General features: G+C 36.2%; 2 protein-coding genes across 3 annotated transcripts in view; one reads left to right on the plus strand and one right to left on the minus strand.

Annotated features, from left to right (window-relative positions):
* The window catches only part of LOC120430358 (kin of IRRE-like protein 3), a 450,977-nt gene that overhangs the window by 150,834 nt on the left and 287,554 nt on the right, over positions 1 to 12,589 (minus strand). The gene's annotated exons all lie outside the window — the stretch shown is intronic.
* Positions 1 to 12,589, plus strand: part of LOC120430767 (uncharacterized) — a 59,223-nt gene that overhangs the window by 22,365 nt on the left and 24,269 nt on the right. The window contains exon 5 of the mRNA XM_052706909.1: positions 11,806 to 11,933. Within this exon, the coding sequence (XP_052562869.1) occupies positions 11,806 to 11,933 (128 nt within the window). The remainder of the gene's footprint in view (positions 1 to 11,805; positions 11,934 to 12,589) is intronic.

The raw sequence follows: 12,589 nt of genomic DNA on the forward strand, positions 1-12,589 counted from the left end.
AGCTTCAGCCCAGCCCCAAGTGTGTGTGTGTGCGATAAAACGGCTATTGATCGTGGCCCTGTCTGCGCGTTGAATTGGTTGAGTTGCGTTAAGTAAAACATATTACCCACATTTTAACCCGGGGCGGGGAAAAAAGAGCGATTCTGCTCACCCTTGCGCTGGACCGTGTCACATGGAGCCATTAATTTGACGGAAAAGTGTCATTTGGGAAGCTGTTAGAATAAAGTGTGGTATCTACAAGGTCACAATGATGGAAACATGGTATTTGTGGTAGATGGTCTATGAATTAGTTAAACCATCTATGAGTGTTTTAAAATTGTGATGTTTTTTTTCTCAATTTCACCCAAAATAACATTAACTGATCTTGAGTATATAAATTACACTCAAGTTCTGTTAACTTTGAACAGCCTCCGGAGACCAAACCTATCTGCTATGAAGTGTTTGCCCCGTTACTTTTCCCCTCCGTTTATCCAGATCTCCAATCCAAAGTCAATCCAATCTTTTGCCACTGCTGGGGCGTGTGCGACTTACGGCACAACTATGGGCCAGCCGCTTTCCACAGCTTTTCCTCTGCTCAACACTACACGAACGAGCCAAAGCTTGGAAAAGCGCTTTGCTCCCATGACATTAATTAAAGTCAAGTGCTTTCGGGGTGGTTTTTCCACTCAAGAATCTCGGGCCGCCCCTCTTTTCCTCTCGAGCCAGCAAGCGCACTGGTTGAATCTCATTATCTCCTCCGGTCCCAGAAGAGTGTAGTGTAGGAAGAGGCTCGACGAGAAACGGCGCCGTTTTGCAAGTCTTCCGGACAATTGCTCGCCAGGAAGAGAAGCTCCTCCTAGATGGTGTGGTGGTGGTGGACTTTCGAGAGTCCTTGGCCAAGGCGGACTAGAGACACTGAATCGACTGAGTGGATTCTGGGCCCATTATCACTGTATGCCGGCCTCTGGGAGCTGGAGGGAGTTGAGACTTGCCGGATAGCTGGCGATGGATGACTGTATTTTGACAAATAGAGTGAATGATGAAGTGGGGAGAAGCTCGGTAATGATTTTAGTAGACTTTGTAAAGAAGATGATAATTTATGCTTTGTGCGAAGGATGCTTCAGAGATTCGCTGGATAAATTTAATGAACTGTAAAAAACGGGAAAAATCTTAACAATATCGATTGAAAATCATTTGATTTAATTGAATTGACCGCTGCCTGTAAGAAACATATAGTTCAAATATCTTTTCATCTGGAATAATCAACAGTACTGTAGGTTAATAAATATAAAAGAATGGCTTAAGAACCGTCTCATAATTTCACAAATATTGAATATCTGGGGTCGGGTGTACCCCATTTGGCATAATAAACATTTGGCATAACTGGTTTTCCAGAAGGACATTTGTCATAATGGACATTTGGCATAACTCGTTCAGAAACCATTGGGGCATTTGGCATAATGGACATTTGGCAAAGCTATAAATAGCATTTTGTTCGTTTTGTTTAATTATAGTATTTCTCTATTTTTGAAGAATACAAATGTATTGGTTGTTTCCTTTTTTTATATTACATTTAAAGAATATGTTTTTTTCTTCGAAAAATCTAGTATCTCTATATTTTCCCTATTAGATGTAAATTGTTCCCTTTTTTGAATATTTTGAAGTAAAGCTTTTTAGTTGATTAAAAAAAAACTTAAGCTTTTTAGTTGATTAAAAAAACTTAAGTACTCTTTAAATTTTCGGCACTTGAGCATTTTCAATGCTATTTTTCATCTTTTATTAAAAAAATAACTTGAAGAACGGAAAATCTCTCAAAAGATTTACAGTTTACCTTCTTTTTCCAAATTTAATCTTAAGAAGGGATGTAGATTTTGCTCTTCTTTAAATATTTTGCAACAAAGTTTTTTAATGCAATTTTTCCTTCTTTTTTATATCCAACTTGAAGGAGGAAAAAATGATTAAATACATATGTACTCTTGAAGATTTTTTTTCATTCCTGCACCCAAAGGAAACATATATCTCAAAATCTGCAACAGTGGATTTGCTGCAGAAAATGTCACATTTTATAACATTTTTTGCAGCAAGCCCGTAGATCATTTTTTCCCGCATGTAAATATTTCAGCGATCTGCAGTTCTCACCAACACATATAATGCTGGCCCGTCCCCGAGCAACACTCCACAGAGAAGCATATGTTGGTGCTCTTTCACTCACTTCAAGCTTCCATGGCGCGGTGGTAGTGTGTCGGATCAATAACCAAGAAGTTGATGGTACAATCCTCGTTCTGTTAAGGTTTTTTTTTTTTGTGAAATACAACCAACAAGCCGTCGGTAATGTCAATAATTGTCGGTAACGGGCAAAAATGTCATACCCGTATATCGCAAAAAATGCATGAGGACAGTTTTAATGCAGATTCTGATATACTTTCAAGCTTTCATGCATCAGAATCATGCGACAGCCGTTTGGGTGTGTACATTTTTCCTGCGTTAATTTATTTTGTTATTAAATATTTAAAGCATTTTTTAAAAGAAATTAATTGTATAGCAAATACATAAATGCAAATAAAAAAACGTTATTACAGTGGGAAAAATACATAAACATAACTCAAATGTCAAACATTTAAATAATTGTAAAATGTGAATCATGAAAGAGATTTTACCTTTTTTATGTTGAAATTGCTAAATATTAAAAAAAAAATGCAAAGCATAGAATCTAGGTCTAGATCAAGGGCTTGTGACAGATTTCGCCATCCTAATTTTTTTTGTTTTCAAAAATAAAAAAAGGAAAAATTGTTTTCAAAACTTATTTTCATCACTTTTAAGGTTGGATTAAAAAAGAAGTGGAATTTGCTGAAATTGGTTTTTTGAGAGATTTTGCATTTTAAGTTTTTTTTATCTATGTAAGAAGGGAAAACTACTTCAAAAACTTAATTTTCATCACTTATTAATTTGGAAAACGGGAATAATTGTGTAAAAACCTTATTGCAACCAACTTCGAATAATACTTTTCAATTTTGAAAAACAACATTAGCTTCATATTTTCTATTGTTTCTTAATATATTCAAAAATATATTTTAATTTAGTTAGAGGAATTCTGTAGAGTTCTACTTTTTCCATTTTTTAAATTTTGAATGTCCATGCAATTCCTAAGTAAAAAAAGACATTTTGCATCATCAAATTGATTTTGGTATCTGCGCAAAGTTGCAAGTTATGATTGGAACATTTCAAGCGCACTGAATAAAACCCGATAGTTTCCGTTGTTTTTGTAACTTTATGATTGAACTCCCTAAATTCGAGTTTTTTTTAATTAAAAAAATAGTTTCTTGTGAAAATAAATTTTTAGATTTGTTTAGAGATGTGAAATCAAGTTTTTAATTTTAAATGACTTTTTGATTAAATTAAAAATTGCTTCGATTCCGAGACATAGATGTTTTTTTTTCTATATTTTTTTCGATTTTTTTTTATTTTTAAACAGGTATCACTGTTATTTTTAAATACAGATTTTTTTAATGGTCCTGTAAACTGTGGTTTTTCATATTTCTCATAAGACCTATAAAAAATCTTGATATGAATTCATTTTTCAACTCACAATATCTCATAGGGAAGGCCCCCACAAAGTTTGAGCCAAATCAAAAAATACATATAAAATCCATTTCCGGTTTTGGTAGAGAATTGCTCATTTGTATTGCTGGGTGAAGCGACGCTAGCGAGTCGTGTTCGCTCGCGAATGGCGATAAATGAGTGATTTTTTATCGCTCAACCGAATATCAGGACCCTTGAATTTAGTTTTTGTAGTTAAATGTCCTGCTCAAAATCCTCATTTCATTTGATAAGACAAATCAGTATAATGACAGGCCGTTCTCCATAATTCTGATCTGATTCAAAATCGATTGTGCGTTCGATTGTGTTTGAATCAATGATTCGGTTGCCTAAAAGCACTATTCTCAGTAATATTATACATTTTTCAGTTAACCGTCGTAAACAAACCTTTCAGCAACGACTTACAACTGAGCGACTGTGTAGGTCAAGAAATTCACTGATGATTTGTATCGCTGTGTGAAACAGTTGACCTAATCGCTGACTGCTAGCCAATCACTGTAGCTCACGATTGGTTACGGCCTGACGATTCAAGCGATTGGTTCGGAAATATCTGTAAAAAAAAAATATTTAGAGTTACAAATTCCAACAACATATCAATTTCGCTCTAAATTGCGATCAAATTCAACACCGCTGGGCTCGAGTAAACGAGCTACCTTGGCCCATTCCCGCGTTGAATACATCATTTATTGAGGCAGTCTTTGAAACATTATCTCGATCCTCCAACTTGGAGTCCCTTCATGTTGGCATAGCAGGATGAAAACGCTCCTCCTAGAATGACCTCCCACTTCTCGCGGCATGGCTGGTGACTAACGCGACGTTGTCGAGCATCGTTAGCTAGAATTGTTGTTATTATTTTCAGTTGATTTGATTTCTTGACTGAGTGGGGGGGCTTTAGTAATTGGATTTTTCAGTGGGTTGAAATTTGATACTGTTTGCGCAACGCTGAGAGTTGTTGAAACGGGCATTATTTTTCAGCAATTTTTGATTCCTGGAATTTCAAGATTGTTTTTGACTTGTCTGTAAACAATATTCGCCATTGTAATTTCTCAAAAAATATTCCAACATTGCAAGAACTGCTTAGCATTCCCATAAACGCAAAACCACTTCCGTGCGTCGTGTTTCTTCTTCCCGGAAGGGCACTTGCCTAAATCCTTTCCCCCTAAAGGACTCTTCCGAGAGTTCCCATTATAGCCAAAACAGCGAAACTTGGTCGTGTCCAATTAAATTGCCATCTAAACTGGGTTGTGGCCCTGAACCAGCAGCGCAGCGGGAACCCTTTTCCCGGTTTTTGGAGGTGTCCTTGAGGAGACTCCGCGAAAAGTTTTAAATGAAAAAGATACTTTAACTACTTTTTAACGAGGGGTCTCCACGCTAGTCATCCAGCGTCATTGGGGTTATTTTGGAACGCAGAGAAGAAAAAAAAGGCGCGAAACCAAGGAAGTCGTTATTTTTATGTGCCGGCCATTTTGGAGTGACAAAGTCCTTAAGAAATGGTCAAAAAATGAACAAAGGATAAAGCCCGCGGACGGGCAAACTTGTAACCCAACAACATAAATCTTGATTTTAATTAGGAAAGGTCCAGGGGGAGAGAGTTTAATGACAGAAGCAACAAAAAATAAAACAAAGAAAAAAAAATGGTGTCATCGCCAAGACATTGGCCGTGGCCGAGAACTCTGACCATCTTGGCGCGAGAGTGGCCATTAATTCCCCGCAAAAGCAGCGCGCCCGCTAAATAGAGATTTATTGTCCGCTGGTCAACACTCCACTCCACACTCCAGCAGTGCAGTGTCACGGTGTGTGGTGACAGTCAGTGGCGGAGGACACGACTGGATGAGGACAAAGTTATACCCGGAGATATATTTACACTTTTGCTGCTTCGCTTTGGGAAGAGCTGAAGAGGGGATCCGGAGTGACCACCAGTTGTTGGCCTACATAATGGTTGGAGGGGGAAAGGGGAGACCGTAATGAGACGGAATTTCGGTCATTTTAGTAAAAAAAAATGATTTTGTGGTTCAAACTCCTATTCCAAAAAAAACATGCTTTTTTTAACAAGTTTTTTCAAGGGACTTTGTCTAAAATCATGATGAGATGGAAATTTTACTTATTGGGCAATTTAAATACAAACGGAATGGTATGGAACCAAACTGACCTTGTCAGAGAAGTATTGAAGTACCTCAAGAAGAAGTTTTCAACAAAAGTTCTTAAAGATAGTTAACTATAATTATGAAAATATTGATAAAAAAGAATATTTAAATATTCTCATAGTTTCATGACTCTTTCAATGCAATGGATGGGATTTTAGTCCGATACTTAGGTGATGAAGTCCACTAAATCGGCTGCGTCTTCGACAAAGTATCACGTGAGATTTGAAGAGGTTAGTTAGATGGGTGTGAAGCCCGGATTTACCGTGGTAAATTATGTGGCCGGTCAAAGTTATGTGTAGTCCTTAATTCTTCGTATGTTCTTAGATTCATCTTGAAAGCTTTCCAAATTGGTTCACAAAGCTTTTTGTGGTGAATTCGGGTCGTGTACGCAACCAGTAAGTTTCTTGAATTCAAGTTTGCATTAAATATTGCATTGTCCTGTTCTTAGGTTCACAGATTCCAATCAAATTTCTAGGATTCTTATACCATTCTTAAACCTTCTAGTCAACTAAACCTCGATGATACGGTGGTTAGCATTTTTGTCTGCTGACCCAAAGGACGGGGGATCGAACCCCGCCGCGAGCTAATGAATTTTTCGTTCATATTCAAGTGTTCAGAATTCCTTCATAATTTCTCGATAGGAGCAGATGGGAATCGAACCTAGAACCTCCCGCTTACAAAGCGAACAGCGTAACCATTTAGCCACGCCTACCCCTGCTTCAAATATTTAGCAGTTTTCGGTAATATAAGTTTCTATGTAAATGCTTTAAAACATTTATGCGTGCTACAAAATTAGTTTAAGTTGCTCAAAATAATCAATTTCCAATGACTTTTTATATAATTCCAATCTTTTTACATCAAAGATATCCTATTTACTAACATTTTGTTAAATGTTAAAATATTTAGTTAATCAAAGCTCGTCAAATTAAAAAAAAAACAATAAACGTCATCATATATTTAATGTTCTTTACTTTCCTTCAAGCATCATGACTTGCAACATTGTCAATGTTACCAAATCGTACCAGAATCTACAAAAAAAATAATTTTTCCCCTTATTTATTTTAAATTTTTCAATCTGAGAATATTTTGTTCAAAGAGTTGAGATAATTTGAAAAGTTTCTCATTTGATATTTGAATTTAATCAAATTTAAATATCAAAACAATGTAATTCATTCAAACAATCTAATCTCAATAGAATGGTTTCTTCAAATCTCTGAATTGAAAATGTATAGTTTTGCAAAAGAACTCCTTGATTCTAATAAAACAATAATTAAAATTGTATTGTACGCCACAAAATTTTCGTTAAGACTTCAAGTTTTTCGCATCGCGAGCCAAATGTTGAAACCATCTTTGTAAAATTGATGTTTCACATAGTGTTATTTACATATAATTCTCTACGATATCGGTCTTTTTTTTAGAATTTTAATTTTTTCTTTTTTTAATCCGACTAAAACTTTTTTGGTGCCTTTGGTATGCCCAAAGAAACTATTTTGCATCATTAGTATGTCTATATAATTTTCCATACAAATTTGGCAGCTGTTCATACAAAAATGATGTATGAAAATTCAAAAATCTGTTTCTTTTGAAGGATTTTTTTAATCGATTTGGTGTCTTCGGCAAAGTTGTAGGTATGGATAAGGAATGAAAAGAAATGATACACGGTAAAAAAAATTTTGGTGATTTTTTACTTAACTTTTTGTCACTAAAACTTGATTTGCAAAAAAACACTTTTTTTATATGTTTTAGGGGACATATAATGCCAATTTTTGAGAAATTTCCAGGTTGTGCAAAAAATCTTTGACCGAGTTATGAATTTTTGAATCAATACTGATATTTTCAAAAAATCGAAATATTGGTTGCAAAAATTGTTTAACTTCATTTTTCGATGTAAAATCAAATTTGCAATCAAAAAGCACTGTAGTGAAATTTTGATGAAGTGCACTGTTTTCAAGTTATAGCCATTTTTTAAGGTAAGTTTTTAATAGTTTTTTTTTTAAATTAGTGCACATTTTTAACCCACTTTTGATAAAAAAAACGTTTCTTAATCCACCATTAGGTGGGTGGTGCCTTCCTCACATTTACAAAGTAATAATGAAAATAAGTTTATGGAAAAATATATACCTGATACAGACTTTTCCAGAAAGTATGCAGACTCTAATTTGAAGCAATGTGGCAACCGGGCGTTTCGCATCTGGCGCGACTCTCGCACGTAAACAAAAAGATCCGGCCTTTTGAGGTTATGCAAACAATCACCCTTTTTTGTATTTACAAAAATCTTTTTCTTGGCATAACTTTTTAAATACTTTACTAAACAAAATAAAATTTAACAGGGTCTTAGGGGACCCCAAAACGAACAGAATAAGGCGGATCCGGCCAGAATCGATTCAGTCAGTTCTGAGATAATCGTGTGGAAAAAAATCGTGTCTTCACACATCCCCACAGACATATGTTCAGAATTTGATTCTGAGTCGATAGGTATACGTGAAGGTATACCTAGGAGGTGTATTTAAGAAGTTCATTTTACGAGTGATTTTATAGCCTTGCCTCTGTGAGGTGAGGAAGGCAAAAACAATTGAATAGCTGAGAAAATTCTCTATATTTAGCTTTCTTGAACTTTGTTAATGTACGACCCTTAGTTGCTGAGATATTGCCAAGCAAGTGTTTAAAAACAGAAGAATTGATGTTTTTTAAGTCTCACAAAAACAACCCACCATTTTCTAATGACGATATCTCAGCAACTAATAGTCCGATTTACAATTTTAAAATATGAAACAATCGTGAAATTTTCCGATTTCTTGGAAAAAAATATTTTTAAAAATTTTAAACCGAGACTAACGTTTCAAAAGGGCCAAACATTCAATATTACGCCCTTTTAAAATGTTAGTCTTGGTTTAAAAAATTGAAAATATTGTTTGCGAAAAGATCGCAAAATTTCACGACTGTTTCATATTTTAACATGGTAAATCAAACCATCAGTTGCTGAGACATCGACATTAGAAAATAGTGGGTTATTTGGGTGAGACTTAGAAAACATCAATTTTCCTGTTTTTAAGCCTTTGCATGGCAATATCTCAGCAACTAAGGGTCGTATCAACAAAGTTCAGAAATGCAAAATATAGAGAATGTTCTCAGCTTTTCAAAAATATCTTAACTAAGAAAAGTTCTAACTAAAAAAATGTACCCTTCCTTTAAAATCTTGAATTGAAATTGGCTTATGATTTGATGTGATCTAATATGATGAATGGAGTCCATTTGAATATAAACCAAATTTGTTTGCTTGAATGTATTTCTTAATACTAGACAATGTGAAGAAATCCTACAATTATTGGCAATTTTGTTTCAAACAGTTGCCACATGAGCTACTATTAGTGAAGCTTTCCAATTATTGAATTTTTGAAAATTTTGAGGGTTTCTTTAAAAAATTACTGAAATATTCGAAAAATCATTCTTCTTACAAAAATTTCATTTTTTCTCATCTTTCGAAAAAGAAAAATAACGTATAATATCAAGAAGTTTATTTTTTTATTACCAACATTGAACTTTTGATTTGTTTATTTCATTAAATATGTTATATTGTATTTTAGAAAGACGTGAATTTAATTAGAAAATCACTGCTCACATTTTTCAAATATTTTTGAACGAAATAATGGCGTTGCGATCAAAAGATTGATAAACGCATATAATTTACTTATCAAAATTTACAAACCAATTTTTTTAACGAAATAGTCCGATATCTAGTTTATTTTTTTATTTTTTTTTTCAAATTTCGAAAACAGAACAATTTTTGTGGAAAAAAAAGTAAAGTAAATCTTTCCCAGTTCCTGAGGGAACACCCTTGAAGAATATTGGGGCCGGCATTAACAAAGCGGATTCAGTGGCAGTTTCATTCTCAACTTAATGTTAACATGTTAAGGTTAATGTTAACATTCGATAGGTCGCCTCCCTAAGGTGTCGTGATAAGGTCCAGTTTGTGACGATACACTACCTTCCCTTTACTAAGCAATCGTTTCTAGAAGATCACTAGCAGCAAAACAGTTCGTGAAATCTAAAATTTTGTTCATGAAAATCAAATTGTTATGTTAACTTGTAAATTACTGATGTTCAATTAGATTGTTTCTTTAAAAGACTTATCGATAGACTCCAGTGCGTTCACTTCTTTGAGTGTTTTCAATAAAGTCATGAAAACCAATCAACACAAATTCATTGACTTTTGTTTAAAATTGTTTTTGAAAAACATCCATTTCCTGCAAGATTAAAAAAATAGTAAACAAAGCTTGTTTTTGAAAAAAGAAGAGCATTTTGCCTTCCTCACTGAGGTAAGGCTATAATCCTGCTCTAAAAATGAACTTTGTATAAAAACGTCGTAGACCCACCTTCATGTATACATATCGACTCAGAATCGAAAACTGAACAAATGTCTGTGTGTATGTGTGTGTGTGTGTGTATGTATGTATGTGACCAACAAACTAGCTCATGTTTTTCGGCACTGGCTGAACCGATTTGACCCGAACCTGTTGCATTCGACTTGGTTTAGGGTCCCATAGATCGAGTTTTATACAGATTGAAGTTTCGATAAGTAGTTCAAAAGTTATGTATAAAAATGTGTTTTCACATATATCCGGATCTCGCTTAAATGTATGTAAACTATGTCCGGGTTTACCATGCGGCCCATCATTGGGTAGGTTATCAAAAGACCTTTCCAACGAATCCAAAACATTGAAGATCTGGCAACTCTGCCTCGAGATATGGCCACTGAAGTGATATTGATGTACTTTTTGAAAGCCGGATCTCACTTAAATGTATGTAAACTATGTCCGGATCCACCATCCGACCCATTGTTGGTTAGGTTATTAAAAGACCTTTCCAACGAGTCCAAAACATTGAAGATCTGGCAACCCTGTCTCGAGATATGGCCACTTAAGTGATATTGATGTACTTTTTGAAAGCCGGATCTCACTTAAATGTATGTAAACTATGTCCGGATCCACCATCCGACCCATTGTTGGTTAGGTTATCAAAAGATCTTTCCAACGGGTCCAAACACATTGAAGATCTCTCAACCCGTTCTCGAGATATGGCCTCTTTAGTTATATTTATGTACTTTTTTTTTGTACAACCCCATCATATCAGCCATTGTTGGTAATGAGTGAGGAAGGCTCCAACCACATAGGTGGATTAAGTTAGTTTTTTTGGTTCATAAAGAGCCCTTATACTCTTGAAAGAGTACGTCTGATAACACTACTAAAGCAGAACTGTTAAATTCAAATAAAACAATTATTGAAATTGAACTAAAAAGATGATGTTAAATGCTTCATGCAACGCGATCTAGAAAATAATAAAAAATTGTCAAAAAATCAATTCCTTATCAATATTCAAAGCTCTCCCCGGGTATCGGTGCCCGCCCCGGGCCATCCACTCCAAATTACCAGTTGCGGTCGGGTGCTCGGAATCCGGTTCGCATATCCGGGGTTCCACCCAACCCGTATGACCCGAAGCGTTCTGTTGACATCAGGCAAACTCACTACTGTTTTCTGATGCCAAAGTTTCCCTTCCCGAGGGTAAGAGGAGACGGACGGAGGTCAAAATTTTCATTTTATGTTTTTGTTATTATTTTCCTTTCGGTCAATGTGCACGTTGCCTGCTTCCGGATTCCGCTTCGACGGAACGGCCAGCGGCGGGCCAGTTGGCCGGTTGATATTTATTTCATTCGCCTGGTGGCGTACATAATTTAAATGACAGGCGGTTTGCGGCGGGCCAGATAAGAAATTCAACAGTTTTGCTGCTGCGAAAGCGCACTTATGGGCCTAGAATTTGTGTCGTATTGCAGAGAAAGCTAGCGCGGTGCTGCTGCCATCTGGTGGCAATTTTGGAGTCAAACGCCTACCGAAATGCAAATCTCCATGCAGGGCCAAGAGGTCAACAACTTCAATTCGTCAATCATCAACAGTCAGCTGGCACAAATCCCTCGAGGGGGGAGGTCATCCGATGTTGTGCCATCTCATTAAAATTTCCCCCTATTCCCCCCACTCTGAAATTACCATTTTCAATCGACTAATGTTGTTCCCTACCAATCTATCCCTTGCAGAGCCCATCACGACGATAGTGGGCGGTCCGGATTTGTACATCGACACCGGGTCGACGGTGAACCTGACCTGCATCGTGCGTCATCTGCCGGAACCGCCGCCGCTCATCCTGTGGACACACAACAGCGAGGTAAGTCGCGATATCAAAAGAGCATGTTGTCGAGCTTGCGACAGACTTGGCCCGACTTGGGCGGACTTTGATGGGGGACGATGATAATGTCGACGACTGTGGTGACGATGACGTTTTGCCTTCCGCATCAATCAACAACAAACGGTGGCGTAGGGTGAACAGGTGTATAGTAAATGCGCACGGAAAGTCTTGGTTGGGTTTCTATTATTTTTAAAATGTTCTCTTCTGTCATCATAATATTGTGCCAAAAACAGGTTCCAAATGAAAAGATTTTATCTTCATTTATATATCTTCAAATCTTCAATTTTTCAAATCTCCAAACCTTCAAGTCTTCAATACTTCAAATCTTCAAATCTGCATAATTTCAAATCTTCAAAAATTCAAATATTCAAATCCTGGGTTCGTGTTTCTTTCTCACGTGCATTAAAAATTCTCAATATCTTGCTCGATACCACGTAATCCATGTCCATCACATCGACGACGAGTACATGACGGTGAAGTTATGGTAATTACCACGAAACCAATTTCAAATTCCATCCCATGTTCCATAACCACCAACAGCCTTAGCAATTTCCTTTTCCCCCCACCAGAAGCAGCTCTCGGTGACTTTCAGTGTGTGTGTGCGTCATTTCCGGACGTTCATTAAGTCGTGATCA

The sequence above is a fragment of the Culex pipiens genome, chromosome 2, assembly GCF_016801865.2.
Source record: "Culex pipiens pallens isolate TS chromosome 2, TS_CPP_V2, whole genome shotgun sequence".
In the NCBI taxonomy this organism is placed as follows: domain Eukaryota; kingdom Metazoa; phylum Arthropoda; class Insecta; order Diptera; family Culicidae; genus Culex; species Culex pipiens.